The 19,915-nt window shown below is 40.2% G+C and overlaps 1 protein-coding gene across 1 annotated transcript in view; it reads right to left on the bottom strand.

Moving 5' to 3' along the window:
- tmtopsb (teleost multiple tissue opsin b) overlaps window positions 1–18,752 on the bottom strand; it is a 56,226-nt gene extending 37,474 nt beyond the window's left edge. Inside the window, exons 1-2 of the mRNA XM_066674212.1 lie at window positions 18,721–18,752; window positions 5,787–5,974 (exon numbers count right to left, since the gene is read on the bottom strand). Coding sequence (XP_066530309.1) covers window positions 5,787–5,974; window positions 18,721–18,752 — 220 coding nt within the window. The remainder of the gene's footprint in view (window positions 1–5,786; window positions 5,975–18,720) is intronic.
- Between the last annotated feature and the right edge of the window lie 1,163 nt (window positions 18,753–19,915).

Raw genomic sequence — 19,915 nt, 5'->3', positions numbered from 1 at the left:
CAAAATAACACAGAAAAGGTGTCACATAATAAACACCACTAAAAACACCAGTTTTCACCATCGACCTGCACTCTTCAAAATAAAACAAGTCAAGAACAAAGACCAAATGTCCATTTTATACTCAGTATTTCCAATAAATTAAGTTAATGGTCAGATACATGGCTGTGCACTTTGTAGTTGTGGTTTAGTCAGTACTCCACCGTGTGGCGACTGAAGTCTTTCACAGTCAAAGCCCTCATCGCATTTTATCGCTCCCCGAATTCCTGACGTAGACGAAGGAAGAAAAAAAACATCCATTTGCTTAAATCGCCTTCAAATAGCGCATTGACCTGTGACCTGTGATTAAGTTTTCTAGAAAAAGTCACATGGGACAGTATTCTATATAAAATAAACACAAACCCCGTTTCTGGAAAAGTCAGAACAAGAAGGTGTCTTAATTCACCTGAACTTTATTAAATATTTTAGTTTGCTCCCACAATATCATGATTATTGTTGGTCCAGATTTTCGGATATTTCTTTAACATTACCTTACATTATTGTATTTGTTATGACTGAAATTAAATTCAAGAAAAGGTTTGTGGTCTAAGAGCAAAGGAAAACTTCCCAAAACATGTAGGTCTTGTTCTTTCCATATTCTGAGCTTAACCAGAATCACTGGGTGCTATATGAGAACACACCTTGGAGTGGGTGCCTGTTCATCACAGGGCAACACACACTCACTCACACATTCACACCTACAGACACTTTTGTGTAGCCAATCCAGCTACCAATGCATGTTTTTGGGAGAATGCTGGAGCACCCAGGGGAAGCCCACGTGGTCACGGGGAGAACACACCAAACTCCTCACAGACAGTCACCCAGGGGAAACCCACGCAGACACGGGGAGAAAAACACCACAATCCTCACAGACAGTCACCCGGAGGAAATCCACGCAGACACGGGGAGAACACCACGCTCCTCATAGACATTCAAACGGAGGAAACCCACACAGACACAGGGAGAACACGCCACACTCCTCACAGACAGTCACCTGGAGGAAACCCACACAGACACAGGGAGAACACGCCACACTCCTCACAGACAGTCACCCGGAGGAAACCCACACAGACACGGGGAGAACACACCACACTCCTCACAGACAGTCACCCGGAGCAGGGCACAAACCCACAACCCCAGGAACCTGGAGCTGTGTGACAGTGACACTACCTGCTGCGCAACCCTGCCACCCAACCTGCTTATAGGAGCAAACATAATATTTATTATGGGAAGAAGTGGATTAATTGAGACATAACTTACTGAGGCAAAAATCTTTAACCTTTGTTAAAGTGAGTTAGTTGTGATATATTGGACCACTGTTAACCCAGAGCACAAATACTCAAGGAAATTAAAGTTATTCATCAGTTATGTTTTAAAAAAACCTAAGCTAAATCTGCTCAAGATATACAGCCTTTCTCACAGTCTGTGGCTGGAGTCTGAATGAATGAAGTCAGGGCCACCTGCTGATGTAATATTATGCAGAATTCTGACTCATGTCATCATTAATCAAGTTGGTACTGGAAAAGCACTTCAGGTATTCCTGAATTAGGATGAAACCTGGGGAAAGGTGAACGGTCCTTCAGAAGATACGATCACAAAGTCACCATTCCCTTGTGCATTAAATCATGTTGCTGCATTTTAATAACAATTGTTTTTTGTTATTTGTAGATTTAGGTGCTAAGTTGCACAAAATAAACAACTGAGTTTGTAGAAGAATGAAATCAACAAGCAGCAAACTAATAAATAAATAAATAAATACAGTTAAATAAATAAAAACATATAAAAAAAAACTCCACTTGTCAATAAACCCCAATCAACACATACTGCTTCTGTAATTCAGATGCTACTATAGATCTTGCATTAGCACTATGCTGTGATGGAAAGAGCTTCAATGCAGTTAAAAAAACAGTAGTAACATATATCTTACAGAAATTCAACATAAAACCTATTCATTTTTAGATATCTAGCCATAATGATTTGTAAACTTGATTTGATGACTTTGGAAATTCTTTTTAAACCCATTCTTATGCGTCCTATCCTTATAACCAGACACTTTATAAGAAATGGTTTGTGTATGACAAAGATGTGTTACATTTTGTAAAGGTACCAAAAAGTGTGTGTTGGTAATAAAGTGGACTAAGGTGGAAGTACACAGTAATGTTTTTATAAAGGTGCCAGGGAGTTGAAATACATGGCTGGTGTTTCTAAGAAGCTGAATGGTGGTCTTGTATTACCCTCCAGAGTTTGTGCTCTGTCTGCTCCTGTATATTGTTTTCCCCAAGGTTCTACATGATTCCTGTGAAAAAGGTCATCTGTTTTTCGTCTTTTCCACCTGTGCACATGAGTCTTTACCTTGGAACTTGGTCTTCAGAGGAAATAATGAACACACAAGACAGTGTCTGTGTTTCCCCTGGTTCAGATTTATATTTGTAATGCTTCTCTTGCAATAAAAGCTGCTTCATATTTTCAATTTAGTGGCCTGTTTCATCTTGATACGTGCAAGCACCCAATGAGTTTGTCTGCAACCTACAGCAAATTACACTTTTTGATTTGAGATGCTGCTGCATGAAAACGCACTGCTGTAATAATGATGTGTTTTGTTTTTGGAAAGAGACTAGGGCACAGTCCACCAAAGCACTTTCATCTTCTATATGGTTGTGTGATCTTTCATTGCACAGTAGTAGCATGTTTACTCTGCCACTTTCAGAAGGAGTCTCACTCTTCAGAACGGGGTCAAAGATCAGAGAAAGTAATTTCCTCCCTCTGTTTATGCATTGCCTTTCAAAAGGAACTTAGAAGATTACTCTACAATCAGTTATATTGCCAAGGTCATAATTTAGACCTGTGTTGCTCGTAAGGATCGTATTGCTGAAGAATGCATCGTTGGAAGGTGTCACCGGTGGAAGTTGGAAGAACTCAAACCTGACACACTGTTCTTATCGCCTTTCTCTCTTCCTCAAAGGGCCAGATTGTTCACAGTTTCCACACCTGGCTAAAGTGCAGCTGTTGCACCAGGCTCACACAGTTCCTTTGTTCTTTGTACATCTCTGAATCTTCAAGCCTGTTCGCAGTAGAGTCTATGGACAATGGCTGAGAAATATTACAATGTAAAAAAGAAAAATGTTGAAAGAATTTGAGATTTCAAGGCAACATGGTGCTTCATGATTTTTAATTTCTCAGCTGCTGCTTGTCTAGTTTCCCTTTATTCATTCATTTAATCAGCTTTGTTTACTTTGGCCAATATTAGGCTGCAATAAAATATACAGTGTACTGGGGAAACTTCATCACATTGAGAACCTCCTTTAGTCTAGTTACAAATGTAAAGTTAGAAGGCTTCCCAAGGATGCTTAATGATACAACAAGAAGTGTTTGCTCTTCAGGGAACTGAATCCCAGCTCTCCAGGTGGAATTGCATTAATACATCATGTTGTCCTGGTATTTGGATTCCTCTCTTTCTTTTTTTTTAAGTATGCTCTTCAACAAAAAACAGCTGCACTCTAATCTCTGTGCATCTTCAGTCTTATTCTGTCACCTGTTTAAAGGCTCCTTGGACACCACTTGCCTGTGCAGAATTGAGCCCTTCAGCATATTCCATTCCCAAGTGTAGTGGCAAAACTGCAGGTGTGTAGTAATCATTCTTCATTCTTCTCCCAGGCTAATAATGTGCCTCTCTCATCAGTATTGATTTTATGTTCCTCTGTGCAGTTTTTAAAGTCCATCCATCAATCAGAGCTCTTATATAATTACATACAAGTGTTTAATGCAATTAATTACATTTGCATTCTTGTATAGACCAATTCCAGTTTGGACTTTTATTATGAGCTTTCACCTGATTCAAATCATAATACAATATGACCTCATCCATTAAGGAACAATGTGGTATTGACTCAAAGACTGGAAACTGCGCTTTCGTCAGAATGTATTCACTTCTTCCCATGCGTTATGTGTGAGATATAATTGACCTTAAACTATGCTTTTGTTATTATATTTGTTCTATAAAATAGGAAATGCTTTGCTCTATATGCAAAAGTTCAATGATTTGAAGAAAAACAGCAAAAACCGTTCATACATGGCATGCTATACATTACTACATACATTATGCTTGATGATTTATGAAATATTCTGCAGTCTATTTACAGTGCATGTATTTCAAAAATTCTACTTGGCCGTGCTGTCTAACTTATTACATCACCTCTCTATTTCTTTTTATAGTGCTTCATCCAGCTTGCAGCTTCTGAAACAGGCCATTTTCATGCAAATGGCCAAAAAAATAATAAATGTGCCAGAGACACCCCTGCCAAAACCTGCTACCCTGCCTCTCATGACCTTTTCAAAGAGCTAATCACTCCAAAATCAAGACCTCTGACACGTGACATCTAATAAAGCCAAATTTCCATTAAGAACGCTATTATTTACATAGCAGTACACTGTAAATACATCTCTAAATTCTACAGTAGCTTAGCTGCCAGTAATATGCAATTAGCAAAACAGTGTTCTACTCTGCAGACATAGTGCTGACCCAAAACAACATTCATTCATTCATCTTCTTTAAACATTTTGTCCTGATCAGGGCCACAGTGGGTTTGGAACCTACTGGGAGTCATTAGGCATCCGGCAAGGACACACACTGGGCAGTCAATCATGGGGCATCACACACCCACCACTGTGGGCAATTTCACACGGCCTACTGTCATGTTTTTTTGAGGAGGACATTGGATAATCAGGAGGAAACCCACACAGACACATGGAGTACACATCAAAACCCTCACCGGCCAGTGACCTCAGGTCTTAGATCTTAGAGCTGCGTGCCGGCAACAGTACCAGTCATGCCATTGTGCGATGGATTGTGCGATGACTGTAGGAGGGTCATGGGGAAAGGCCTGGTCTGAAAAAACCTATGTTCCTCAGCTGGAAAGGCTTAGAGGAGGCCAGAAATAATCTTAGCTATTGCCTGAAGACCCCTGGGTGCAACGTTCTGCATTTCTATAATTGCTCAAGTGTGGCTTATCTGATTTCATCTGGAATGTTATGGAGTGCTCAAGCTGGTTCTGTCACATGGCAGTCTGAGTCCTGTTCTTCTGCCTGAAATATGTGGCAGGTGTGGGCGGATAGAGCTCTGTGGTCGGATGCACTTTGTTCTGTTTTGTTCTAGTTTCCTCGCCTCCTCTGAGAAGCAGGAGAGGTATTCCCAAACTGTCACACCATTCCACCTTTAAAGCAAGCAGTCACTCCACAGAGCTTGAGCTTTGTGTTTATATTGTAGGGCAGTTTGTGTGTTCTTGGCAGGAGACAACCTTGAAGGTACAGTCAAATGCAAAAGTTTGAATACCTTTGCTCAAATGACAGAAGTAAATAAGTTAACACTCTATAAGGAGCAAACTTTAATAAGACAACTTCTTCTGCCTATTTTAGTGGGTTCAACAAAAAGGACAGGTGCAATTATCTCTGCACTGGCCACATTTCATGATTTAGTTAGAAATGTATTTGACCAGGGGTGCCAAAACTCTTAAATATGACTCTACTTTGCCTGTAATCACACAGTAAAATGAATGATCTTTGGAACCCTGCTGTCCACTGACAGAAAGAGCAATCAGAGGGAACAGTGGACGTATCCCTGCACTGATTTAAGTTCAATCTCTGCACCAGGGAGTAGACACTACCTCTGCACTCTGCTGTTTGTTGGGGGAAAGTGATGTTTTAAATGCTTTTCCCAAGCAGTGGTTTGCAGTTCTGAAAAGGTCACAGCTGACCCAAGCCCTTGAGCCCAGTGAGGTCATAGCCACCGCCAGCCTGCACCAGAGTGTTCCCGAGGGGCCCGTCCCGAATGCTACCAAAGCTCAGCTTCTCTTTCTGTCTCTTCTGCGTGAATTGTGCCTGTCGTAGCACATTTCCGTCAACACTGCTATTCCATCCCAAGATGGTCCTGTCCACTGCTCCCCTGATGCATCACAGCAGGGTTATTAACTACAGCAAAATGTCCCCAGACAAGCCCAGGGTCGAGAACAACACACAGCAGAGAAAAGTGGCATCTTGTTCCTGAAGAGTGGTCTCACATTGCAGTAGTGGGAGACAGATACAACATGAACCAGCAAATCAAGAGGCAAACCCCTATTTCCTTAGGCTTCTTTAGTTGCCAACCCTGTTGTCTCAGAAAAACTGTCACTGGGGTGGTACCATTAAATGTGCATGTGTTAGAACAGGATTGTAACATATTCTTTTTCAAATGTGATGGTAAAGAACTGCAATTGATTTTGTAATTCACTGATTTCATACATCCAATTTTAACTCAGGACTTTTAGTTTTGCTTTTCTGTTTAAAAAGTTATGGAAAAGAATGTTGTGCACTTTAAGGGTTCACAATGCTGAGGATTACTGAAGCCCACTGTCTGTACTTACAAACTGCATATAAAAAAATAGTTTATTTTAAAAAAAATGTTATTTTATATACAGTATATATATAAACTAAAAACAAAACTTTGACATGAGTGCAGAGGGTTGCAGTGTCAAAGTATAGTGACCAAAGATCAGACTTGCCTTTAGTTACCTGGTGTGAAGATCTAATGGTTAAACCCCCTCTCCCTCTCTCTCTCACTCTCTCTCACTCTCTCCCCCTCACTCTTTTCACAATGACATGAAATTAATCTCTTCGTACTTTCTGGGCAATCAGTGGGAACAGAGCCACTGGCATATCCAATTTCCTCTGAGTGGAGCACATGCTCAAGGTCGTAATAATGAAGTCCGATGATTAGTTCAGATGGCGGACATGTGTGAGATGTAAAGGCTCCAGGATCACAGAGGGATTTGTCTTACATCGTCTTGATTAGCAGTCTCCATCTGACCAAGGGCCCACATGCACAAACACACATACACTCCAGTCCCATAAGCATCCTTTAAGCTTCAACACCGCATTATGCTTTCCACTTATTCCTTCTCACACAACTCCAACAGTTCCTGGAAAGAGAGGAGAATCAGAAATCAGTATTCTGCACACACAAGGTCATGCACGTGCATGAAAAAAAAAACATTCCTATACTGTCCTACTGAACAGTAGGCCATATTAAGCCAAAGTTTCCTTTTCCTAGAACCTTAAACAGTCCATAGATTTAAATAGGAATGGTGCTTTACATCCAGAGACAGGAAGACAGTTTCAGACTTAAACCTTTCACACACAAAACCAGAACAAGGAAGATGTCATCTCTGACTTTTTTCTGCACTCTCTAGGGGATGCAGACTGGGACAACTGTGCCTTTGATTTGGGGGGATAATGCTGGAGAAGGGACTGTGGGTGAAGGGGGTCTGGACCCAGTCATTAATCACACTCTAAGCTATAACTCCTCTGAGCTATGGAAACAGAAGCCAACTGGTGCCTGTTCACATCCATATGGAAGCAACCACACTGTCAAAGCCTCATATCATTGTACACTGTGTACCACTGTATTTTCTGGGGTTTTGTATTTGTTTCTTTGTTTTTTTGGCGGGGGCGGTATAGCTCACTGTGAGAAATGCATTTGTCCGTTAGGCCCTTTCCTCTCAGTATAAAAAAAACAAGAATTTCTGAAAGTTAGTTTAACTAAACTAAACACCATCAAAGCTAAATTATAGATACTAGGCCTTGAATTAATAGGTTTAGATTGCAGTTAGGTTTAGGCTTAGGATTAGATATTGTAATGTAAATGTAGATCAACTAGACTTACATTTGAGTGAAATACGTAAACAATATGGCTATACATGCTGTAAGCTGACATATGTCAGAATATGAGGAACTGAGAATGAATAATCTTTTTTTCATGATGTCAGACATATTCCACCCCTTCATATATCACGTGCCATTTTCTTCAAACAGACTAGTGCCTCCTGGAGTTTTCTGTCATTTACATTCATTTTGTGCAGTATTCACACTTTTCTTATATAGAAAGGTGAAAAAAAGAGCACGTCAAGCAAAGCATCTGTTTCATGCTGCTGGAAAACACAGTGTGTGCAAAAAGCCACTCACTCACTCACCTGCAGCTTAGCATTGAATGGTTCACAGTGTCCCGTCTGTGGTTTTCCAGGTATTTCAATCAACACCGCCCTTGCAATTACCATTAGCAGCTGAGAGTGTATGAATACGAACATGACAATCAGCCACCCATTATCCACAGCTTCACAACAGCACCTGCTCAATGTATGCAGCGCAAAAGAGGCATTCAGCTCCTAATTTTCAGTTATGTGATAAAGTAGCAATTAGCCACCACTATTTGCCACATAATACGGGCCATACATTTGGGTTTAACAATGGTGTGAATGAACTTCAGTTGGGGTCCACTCACACTCTGCAACCAGAAAGAAATAACAATCATTCTTGGAATTGTCCACAAATAAATTCCATCAGTCAAACACTGACAAAGCTTTCTTCCGTTTGTGATATATCAGTGTAGACAGCAACAAAAATATTGACACAAGTATTGTTAATATCAGTATTAATTATATAATCTGTATTTTTTCCATTTAATATGAACATAGACAGTTTAAAGAGTGGGATGTTACCTATCAATATAATTAACAGGTCGTAATTTCACATCAAATATAATCAAAAGGGTTGCGATGGTTAGATATTACATTAAATCATTTCAAGTATATTTGCAGACTTAAATTTGTTTATATAAATTCTTTGTTTTTACTTTTATTGGCCTGATAATTTAAACTTATTTCTAAAATGCTGGTAGGTTCTATATATATTTCATTTATATTGTCTCTTTTTGGGATTCATCTCTCTGTAAAACTCTTTAAGCTGTGTGTTATATGCAAAGGTACAATACAAATAAAAGTTATTATTATTATGTAGACCTCCTCTTACTCTTTGTTGAATTTACAAACCAAATAGTATAGTTTTAAACTAGACTCATATGAAGTTGTCGATATTTCAGAGAGATTAAGGCAATAACATTTCCAAAAAACCTGGAGAAGAAGTAGACAAAGGATTCCTGTAGTTTGTCAGAATGTATGTGTAAGTTGGTTATTGTAGAAACAAAATCATCCTGAATATGTTTGTGATTTTGTAAGACTACATATTTCAATTCTAAAATGGTGGCAAAAGGAACCAGGGGTTGCAGTATGCAAAAAAAAAAGATCAATGGACATGAGACATGAGTATTTGTGCTGCTGAGAGTGGTAAATATATAATCAAATGTCAGTTGTATGCAAGTTTTTTTGGGTGCTAAGTTGTATGGAACCGTCCACCATTTTAAGGCATCGGGCAACTAATATGCAATAAGTTTTTGTATAGTTTCTTTGAGGTAGCTATTAGCCTTACAACACCTTAAACGTACACCTGAGAAGAAGTAAAGCAATACTTTGAAAATACTCTTTAAACTATTCATTTTATGTAGCTGAAAGTTACTTCACTCTATGCTGTATTTCAGGTTAAAATGCTCAAAGAAACAGCATTTCATATTAAAAGTACTTGATTTGCTCTACTGCCTCATTCTTTACTCTGAGCCAACTACATTTTAAGTTTAGAGAATGAATAGATTCCTGTTCATTTGTTTCATGTGCTGATACTGAGTGATGTTACCCAGAAATAAATGGAAAACACGCACTTCCAGACTGCTCTGGATGGCTCTGACTGACATGACCATCTATATTGGTCTTTATCCTCAGTTTAAGCTTAAGGTCACTTCTTAATATATGATAATAGAAGGGAAGAAAACAGCTTACACCTTCACCCCCTGAGTGTGGGGTTGTGAGTTGAGCAGCAGATTATATATAATACATTTTAAATCCTATCTATATTTCAAAGTCAGATAAGACAAGGGCCTATACAAAGACAAAGCTGCTAGCATGTATCTGGGAAGCTCTGATTGGTAAACATTGTCCTAGCTGACTCAGCCGTTGTATTCATTTTTTTCCATCATTTTCAGAGAGGCATTGAGGCCATTTTCCCATCAGCTCCTTCAAATGACCCAAACTTTGTCTTGCTCTGTGCAGAAATGCTTGAGGGAGGATGATTATGTGCATGTAAGGGTGCTCCACATCCTGAAAGGTTTTCCATTAGACAGGCGCACTCACTTAAATCTCTTTGGAATGTACTTTGTCACTCTTCTCAGATATGATTGTACGACACGCTGACGACGTTTTCAGAAGGCTAATGTGGCGCCCCACAAACCACGGGAAGCATTCAGTAATCCTCCGATGTGAGGAAAGAAGGCTATACACTCAGCCTTCATCCACACAAAAACACTCCCCTGGCCTTGAAAAAGTACATGAAAGGATCCATCCATCCATCTCCTCAAAGAAAATAGGTTAATCATAAGGCCATCCATGAAATTACACATGGGGGCCTCCTGTTGTGAAAGGAATCATCAATCAATAGAAATATATTTCCGAACATCTCAAAGACGACACCAGAAAAATTATTAAGATACTTCAGTAAACATGACACTCACCTTCTGGATGAACTTAGTTTCTCTCCATCGTGTACCAAAGCACACTGCTTATGTCTCCACAGACCTCAGAAAGTGCCTGAAATTATTCAAGCACTGTTTGCTCACAAAGAATTTAAGCCCTCATACACCTGCTTTACTACGATTCACATCGAGCTGGTTCTTCAGAATGTGAGCAGATCTGGGAATAACTTTAATAAAGGTCATTTTATTATTAACTGGGCAATCTGACAAAAAAAAAAGAGAATTTTTTATGTACAAATGGGAGCACTTTAGAACATACGCAAAATTACATTTTAAACTGTCAGATTAAGCAGCAGACCTAGCACATCTTGCCCTATGAGCCTGATATTTACCTTAGCAACCACCTAAAACACTACAGCAACAGTCTAGAAAAACTGTATAATAAATACCACCATAAATGCACCTGCAAACAAATGCACCTTTTTCATTCTTGCCACAGTTTCAAACACTGTATTTTTAGGTAATGTGTGTCTAATATAAATTGGTTTACTAACTTTAGATATTTTTATTTACAGCTGAGGGCTCTGGAGTATATTATTCCCAGTGTTTCCACTATTAAATAATTGTTCATTCCACCATCTATGATGCTGCCATCATCTATCACTACGAGCCAGTTATCACATCTTTCCAGTCTGGTCATAGACAGATCAACACACTTGGAGGAGAATGTGAAATTAGAATTTTGTTACATTAGCTTAAGCACAGCAAAAACCTACATTCCTGCAAAATTCACAGTCAATTGCATTAATTTATTACATCAATAACATACAATTTTGGGAGCGTATCTTAGGCCCTTACCCTTAGTTATTTGTGGCACTGAACACTAAACAGTAATGTGTGTCAGTGACAGTGAAACGATTGTTGATTCCATGCAGGTGCTGGGTGTGGATGCAAATTTGCTGTTTGAAGGACACTGAGTGTGTGTCTGAGCAGAGGAGTCCGGGTCGGCCTCCTGGACTAACGCCTTGCCTCCCTTTCCAAAGTCATTTATCACCTTGTCAATTACACCAGGAGCAAAGACAAAAGGAGCACATAAATCAACATTATGAACATGGGCGAGAGAGAGAGAGAGAGAGAGAGAGAGAGAGAGAGAGAGGCAATAAAAGTTGGTGACTCCCTGTGACTCCAAGAACGTTGACAAAGTATGATGGCCAAAAAGGCCAAAAAGTTCTTACAACCCTCAGCATAATAACACACAGAAAACACACTGTGGCCTAAACTATCATTCAGCTTGGTACTCAGACTTCTCTACATTAGCTATTCAGCTCAACCCTAATCACACAGTGGCTCCTTATATCCATTCACCAAAGCACAACTAAAGACTAGTGATTCACACTGATTAATTAAGGACACTTGAAAGTCTGATTGCTCCTCAAGCAGAAAGTAAGGCACTTTTCAAAGAGCACAGTTCAGTGCAGATGCATTGTACCTTTCCATACCATTTATGGAGTTATCTTGACTTCAATACCTGGTGATGCCACAGATATCCATTGCAGAAAGCACCATTGGGCAGCTTTTCATTGTGGGTAGAATGGTGGGCTGAATGATCCTCCTCCTCTAGTGTATTGAGCTATCCAATGACTTTACATTAGCAGCAGATATGGTGGAGTTAGGGTTAGAGATAGAGTATGCAAAGTTCTTCAACTTGGTAGTATCATATGATAGAGGGCACACTAAAGGGTAAAAACTGGTCATGATGAAAAAAAGGACAAAACTGGATTTTTAAAAGCAGAAACTTCATCAATTTACGGTATTTATAAAGTATTTTCAGGGGGTGCATTTGAACTTTGCAAATTAATTAAGAGGCAGTCATAGCAGAAAAAGTGAAATGAAGACATTTCTGACCCTTGTCGCTGGTCATTTGTGAAGCCATGGAGTTGAAAAAAAAAAGATATTACTGCTGTATCCAGAGTGATGAATGGTGGTGGAGATGAATAAATGAGAAAGATATAATATGAAGGCTTATAACGGGTAGATTTATAAAGAAATGAACATCAGAAATACCATTTATTAGAAAAATGATGATCAAATTACAAAGAAGAGGAGCTTGCCTAGATACCATTATTAATTAACTCATTAAGAAACTCTATTCCTGAAAATGTTGGGCATTTTGTAAAATGTAATATAATCAAGAATCTGTGATTTTTCTTTTAACTCTCTTGAAGCTCAGAATTTAATGCCTGCAATACACTCATAGAAAGTTGGGAATGGATTGAAAGAACAGGGAAATGTTTTTACAATTTTCAAGTACAACGTTTTAAAGTATCATAAATAAGCCTTAAAAATAAACAAATTATAGATTCTTGTTTTTAATCCCAATAATGTTTTATCCATATCCCCAATATATATTATGATTATTCTAAAATAAAAAAAAGAAAGAAATATATTATTAAATAAAATGATTTCACCCTTGAATGGTCATGTATCTAAATTACTACAAAGAAGATCCATTGCTGGTGGCTCTAAAGTAATATTTAAGAGAGTGAGCAATATGGCCTGATATTGACACTGGTGAAACTGAGGAAATGAGCTAGGTGATACTAAGCTGGGTTAGAGTCCTTTCTCCATGAGTCATCACTTTAACATTAGACCTTGAGCAGAGGGTCTAGATTTAAAGCAGCTGAAAAACACAGCCAAGCTCTGCCTCACAAGAATGTCTATATCTAAGGTGGATGGCGTTTGAAGGGTGGGCTACCATTCAAGACAAAAGCAGAAAGTCCTTGCTGGGATTAGAAGACTAGTAGGGGCGCAAGGACAGAGGCTTGTAAACAGCTCTGGGAACACTGCAGACACTGATGTAGCTTTCTTTCTAGTTACACATTAGTATCCATTTGTTAGGCCCATTACAGGCATCTGTCTCTATTAATGGTTGCCACTGAGGAAGGTGCCTACAACCGATAAGTTCGCACACACAGTCACACATGATTTCTCTTTCTCATACACACACAGAGGAACAATGTCAAAACTAATAATCACAGAGCTCTTGTCATCTCAAATTGTACAGAACTATGCAGTTGCACTAAATACTAATGTGAGTTAAAGTTAAACACTGGGACATTAGTGTGACTTGATTGCATTCAGCCACAAGAACAGTAGTGAGTAGTGAGGTCCTGATGTTAGACTATTAGTTCTGGATGATAAACTTCACTCCAGCTCATCCCAAATGCATCCCAACTCTCCAGAGAGATGCTGGAGAACTTCATACCACTCCAGCATGATGGCCTTGCTCATGTCCAGCTGCTCCAGAACATTCTTATTACATTTCATACTTTAGTATGCAGATAATAATCATACTAAATAGTAAGCTTGTAATGTTACTGAGTTCTTTGTATTTCATGCCTTTATTTTTATGTCATATAACTTTTGGAGGTGTTTCCAATTAATGTTCCTGTTTAAACATGCGGTTTTACATTAATATTTAAGGATATTTATGCAAAGGTATGAAGATGCCCTCAGTAATTTTAATCAGTATTTGCAGCACTGGAAAGTATGTCTGTATGTTCAGAGGAGCTGATAAAATTGACACTAAGTGTAAAAAGAAGGAGGTTATTTTAATGTTTTGGCTGATAGTGATTTTAATGTAAATTGTTTGTCACTGTTTTTTTTTGCTTGCCACGCCCCCCAGAAGTTTTCCAGTTTACTTCTTAGAGGTCAGTGTTATGCCATAAAGCCATATATTACAAAATGTGATGTAATTCTTGTCCACTGATGTCATCATTCAAAATGCTGAGGGATTACAAGAAAATAATGTTACCACATGATATGAATCAATAAGACAGAACTTTGCAGAGGTATGCATCAGAATTTCGCAGTATTAGAAAACGTGCACAGAATCTGCTCATTATGATCAATACTGACCATGATCAGCATCACTGCATCCTTTATGTTTTTGCATTTATATTAAAATGTATATGATGCATTATCTTTCCTACTAAAATGAATGGAATGCATCTAAAGTTTTAACAAAAAAAAAAAACAGAATAGCCTTCTTTTCATGTATTTACAATGCAAACTTAAAGCATCTCCAAAGAAAAGCACAAAGAGTATGAACCTGAGATCACATGCTCAATGCCAAGACCCTGGTCTGGAGTGCACCAGTCTCTGGGCTGTTGGAGCACCATTCAGTACCTTTAAGACAAGTTGGGGTGATGTTTGTGATACAGAACTAGTCATCCAACATCAGCACCTGACACTATCAGTGCTCAATCAGCCATGTTCCACCTTTTTATTTACATAATTTTGACTATTCCCATAACATTATGACCATCTCCTTGTTTCTACTCTCCCTGTCCATTCCTGCTGTACAACAAGGTAGCTTTGTCTAGTAGAATGAAGTAGTATATACTCTATAAATGGGAGCAAAGGGGGGCAAGCAGAGCCCAGAATGCAGAGAATTGGAACAAAACACACACACTCACACACACACACACACACACACACACACTTGTATCTCTCCATCCCAATGTATCTGGAGACCACAAAAACGCTTTTCACACTTTCAATGCCCAAACTCACACTTATGAATACATAACATGATTATGGCACAAAAGTTTAAAGAAGCTCAGCTGAGGTGTAGCGTCCAGGCTGAGGTGAAAAGAGAAGCACTTAGGGACTCTCAGCGTGGTCCCCACCAATCCCCCCAGCCCCAAACAGGCCTTGGGTAAACAAAGGCTTTGTTTATATTACAAACCTTAACACTCACTTCCCATTTCTTACTCCAATCCCATCTTTGACTGACGTTTCACATCTGTCACATGTCTGTTAGTGTGAACTGATCGCTGCCCTCAAATGACCAGCATGGGCACATTTTCAAAATCACTTATACCACATGAATTGTCCACATATATCATAAAACCAACAAAACAAATATTCATTCATTATCTGTAATCGCTTTTCCAATTCAGGGTCGCAGTGGGTCCGGAGCCTATCACTGGGTGCACAGCGGGAAAACACCCTGAAGGGGCGACACACACTCACACCTACGGACACTTTTGAGTCGCCAGTCCACCTACAAACCTGTGTTTTCGGACCATGGGAGGAAACCGGAGCACCCGGAGGAAACCCACGCAGACACAGGGAGAACACACCACACTCCTCACAGACAGTCACCCGGAGGAAACCCACGCAGACACAGGGAGAACACACAACACTCCTCACAGACAGTCACCCGGAGGAAACCCACGTAGACACAGGGAGAACACACCACACTCCTCACAGACAGTCACCCGGAGGAAACCCACTCAAACACAGGGAGAACACACCACACTCCTCACAGACAGTCACCCGGAGTGGGAATCTAACCCACAACCTCCAGGTCCCTGGAGGTGTGTGACTGTGACACTACCTGCTACACCACTGTGCTGCACAAAACAAATATATCATATTTAAAAAAACAAATTGTAGTGAAGGTTGTCCCGGACTGCCTGACATTGATGAGCTTTGACCACAATGCAGCAAAAACAAGCCTCAAGGATTGGGGGTTCCTGCTCACCTCCCAAGTAGTTAACTGCATGTTCATGTAACAGAGGAGGATGCTTAGGATGTTTCCCCTTCTGAGTCTTTGTTCCTCATATTCTTAAGGGGTGTTCCCTCATCTTGGAAACCAGAATTCTGTGAACCTGAATTAACATTAAACACAAGCTAATTACACAATTCCAATATGATTGTTTATACACATCTGGGTCAGCATTATATTTAGCCATTTACAGTCCTTCAGGTGTGTTCACATTAAAGGCACATGTCCCTTTAATGTGGACAAATGAGAACTGTCATCAGAAACAGATCTGATCTGAGCTAAAAAGTCAGAATTGAACAATAAGTGTGACCAATAGTCAAATCTGATTTTAAAATATCGGACTTTTGGGTTCACACAACTCTCTTACGTGATTTAGGAAAAAACAAACAAACAAACAAAAAAACCTGATTTGTTATGTTTTAACACAGTAATGTGAACACAGCAGTAAGAAGACAGCCTCTCAGCCTCCATCCATCATGCAGCGCAACAGGGAGGAACAGAGAGAGAGCCCGAGGTGAATGAAGATGTCTCCTGTGGCAGAGGCCTAGCTCTCCTGCTGCTCCAATTCATTCCAATTCCGACATCAAAGATGACTTTGATGAGAGCTTTTACAGCTATCAGAACGTAAATGAATTTCCTGCTTATTTTTTATCATGGGGTGGGGACCTCAGTGTTACAGGGTTGGGGGGTGTTATGTTGTAGAGGGTGTGGAGTTAACCCTCGGTTATCTGTCTGTGTGAAATGAAGGCAGGCATATCGATAGGTGAGCGGCCCTTTGAACTCTTATCATAAGAGACACCACCTGTGTTGGCATCTTTACTCCCTCAGCTCCTCCTTGCACACTAATGCACCAAGTCTGACGCCCTGAATTAATTAAGAGACATTAAAGCTAAAGGCAAATGTCACTCCACTCACCCTGGCCCTCTCTTTTTCTGACTTGTCTGCATCGTTAACGTTTCAACACAAGGCCCTGACGTGGGCTATTTGTCATTTTCTGACGTGATCCAGTGAATTGGCCGAATGTTTGTTATTCCTCTCAGAGATGATAATAATAGCACACGTCACATGCAGTCCCCTATTGATCTGTTTACAACAAAATGCAAGAAAGGTTATAAAAAATAAGTGATGCATTGATTTAAATGTGAGAATACAATATATGAATGATTTACACAGGGCTGTGTTTATCACTTACCGACCACAAAGAACTGGAGTAGTTTTATGAAAACCAAGGAACCAAACCTGAGCAAATCTGCAGCTACAGCTGGGCATCAAAAACACACTCCCTGGAGCTGAGGTAGTCTCAAAGCCTGCTTCATATCAACGCACTCTCACATCTCTGGATCCTCGACGCTTGGCATGTTCTGCTAACACTGCTAATATTCCTAAAATTCTCCTACTCCTGGTACTCCTGGGGCTAGATTGGTCACTGGAAGACAAGAGAGAAGCCAGGCTTTGCAAGCATGAGACCAGCAAGAAAAACAAAACATTAAAACACAAAAAGACTATCCACTGGGGTTCTCTCATTTGGAAATATTCAGAGAAGTACACAGTTGTTGTTGGACAAAGACCTTGTTTTCCCAAAAAGTGATTAAATATATATTTCAATGTAATAAAATATGACATGTTAAACATGCTTTTGTTGTCATTGTACAGAAGCAGACTGAACTTTGAACTCTGCATTTAACCCCTCTGGGCGGCACGGTGGTGCAGCAGGTAGGTGTCGCAGTCACACAGCTCCAGGGACCTGGAGGTTGTGGGTTCGACTCCGGGTGACTGACTGTGAGGAGTTGGTGTGTTCTCCCTGTGTCCGCGTGGGTTTCCTCCGGGTGCTCCGGTTTCCTCCCACAGTCCAAAAACACACGTTGCAGGTGAATTGGAGACTCAAAAGTGTCCGTAGGTGTGAATAAATGTGTCTGTGTTGCCCTGTGAAGGACTGGTGTCCCCTCCAGGTAGGCTCTGGACCCACTGCGATCCTGAATTGGATAAGCGGTTACAGATAATGAATGAATGAATGAATTTAACCCCTCTGTGGTAGTAAACACACATACAACATACCAAGTGATTAGATGCACTAAGTGCACACACACACCCAGAGCAGTGGGTTGCAACCTCTGTGCTTTATTGGCACACACACTGGGAAACAGGAAAAAAATATACTTTGCTAAAGGGTACTTTAGAGGGAGAAAATTATGTTCCATCTCTCCACCTCAATTCCATATTTCCTGCTGGTCCAGGGGATTAAGACACTGACCTTTCAGTCCAAAGCTCCCTAGCCTAAAATTTATGCCACAGCCGCCGTGTTTATATAATAAGAACTGATCACTAGTCGTTTTGGACCGTCCATCACCAAAATTACATACAGCATAAAGGATAGTACGAGTTTTCAAATGATGACAAATGGAGTCAGCAAAAATCATTGCAGTCAATACTGGCAAGTACTCTCTGCGAAGAGCGATTTAGCTGCAATTATAGTGTTTTGACCTTTGACTTTGTGAGGACACAAAGACTAGGAGGCATAAGCAAATCAGAGTATTCTCTGTGTAGAGAATTTGGGAACACTCTATTTGATTCCCTGTAGTTTCCCTGGCCTATTTACCTTATTGGGCTGTTATACTGTTAACATCAGGTCTTGTCTATTTTGCATGCTATGCTAAGCAGGAGAAATCCAAATAACAGGTACATTTCACCTCTGCTGATTCAGCTAGTGCCCTTTAAACAAGCTCACCATTTTGACATGGACTCCAGCTGCTTCACCATGTCCCCACTGGGTCACCTTTTCTGTCACTAAATGTTTACAAAGAGTGAAAGACAGGCCCAAGCTTTGCAAACTAGTCCCAGCCGGTGAAAAGCACTTCCGAAGAATTGCAGGACACCTCCCAACCTCTGCAACACACATTTATTTGCAGCTCTGTGACCTAGGACACACCAAATACTGTCCCCATCAAATACATCTTTGACAGACAGGAGAAAAACAAGTTCTACTCCAACGTTAGGTCTGAAAAAATACACAGGTCCATCCTTCCACTATGAGAAGATAACACAACACTATGAGTCTAAAAGAATGTGTTGTATTGGAAAGCCATTACTGAGAAAAGGGCATCACAAACCAATCAAAGAACCTGGATGGATTGGCCACTCCACAGCACAGGCCTCAAGTGGGATCACTTGAGAATGAGAATCAGAAATCAGAATCACTTTACCACCTTCTAAGACTGAACCCTGACTGAATCTCGACTGAGTTGAAAACTTCAGCTACTTCACCACGCCTGCCTCTTGCAGCTGGGTCACCTTCCCTGTCACAGAACACATGCAGAGAGTGAAAGACAGCCCAGGCTATTCCTGGATTGTGTAAAGTACTTCCAGGCAACCACAGGAAACCTCCTGCAGCCCCTCGGCATGTAGATGAACACAGCAGTACAAATGCCAAGTCTGTGAAATGGCAGCCAGATACACTCTCTAATTAAGAAGTCCTGCTCTACATGGCATCTGTGCCAGTGGGGGTGTGATACTATTCTCTGTAAGCACGCATGCACATACATGTACAGGGGCATTCAAAAGTTTGGAATCACAATCATGATTATATACCCCAACAACCCAGTCAGACAAAATTAAACTTTTAGAATCCTTTCTCTGCAGTTAAATGGCTCTTAAGGCAAACATATTTCCAGTTTTCCAGTCATGGACAATCAGCATTGTTTTTTATCATCATGGATGAACACAGCATTGCCACACACCAGTAAACAAGGGCCTGTGAGAGGTCATATTTGAGCAGAGGCAGAGGAACAGAAAAACACAGGGCTCTGTGCATTGATAAGCAAGTGCACAATGGACTTCATTCGGCTCCAATTAAATCCCAACTTTAGTAACCACAACTCTCCCTTTCAAACGCTATTTGAAGCTATATGCCATTTAAATGATTT

The sequence above is a fragment of the Hoplias malabaricus genome, chromosome 1, assembly GCF_029633855.1.
Source record: "Hoplias malabaricus isolate fHopMal1 chromosome 1, fHopMal1.hap1, whole genome shotgun sequence".
NCBI classification, from domain to species: domain Eukaryota; kingdom Metazoa; phylum Chordata; class Actinopteri; order Characiformes; family Erythrinidae; genus Hoplias; species Hoplias malabaricus.
This window is presented reverse-complemented; position numbering and strand designations above follow the sequence as displayed.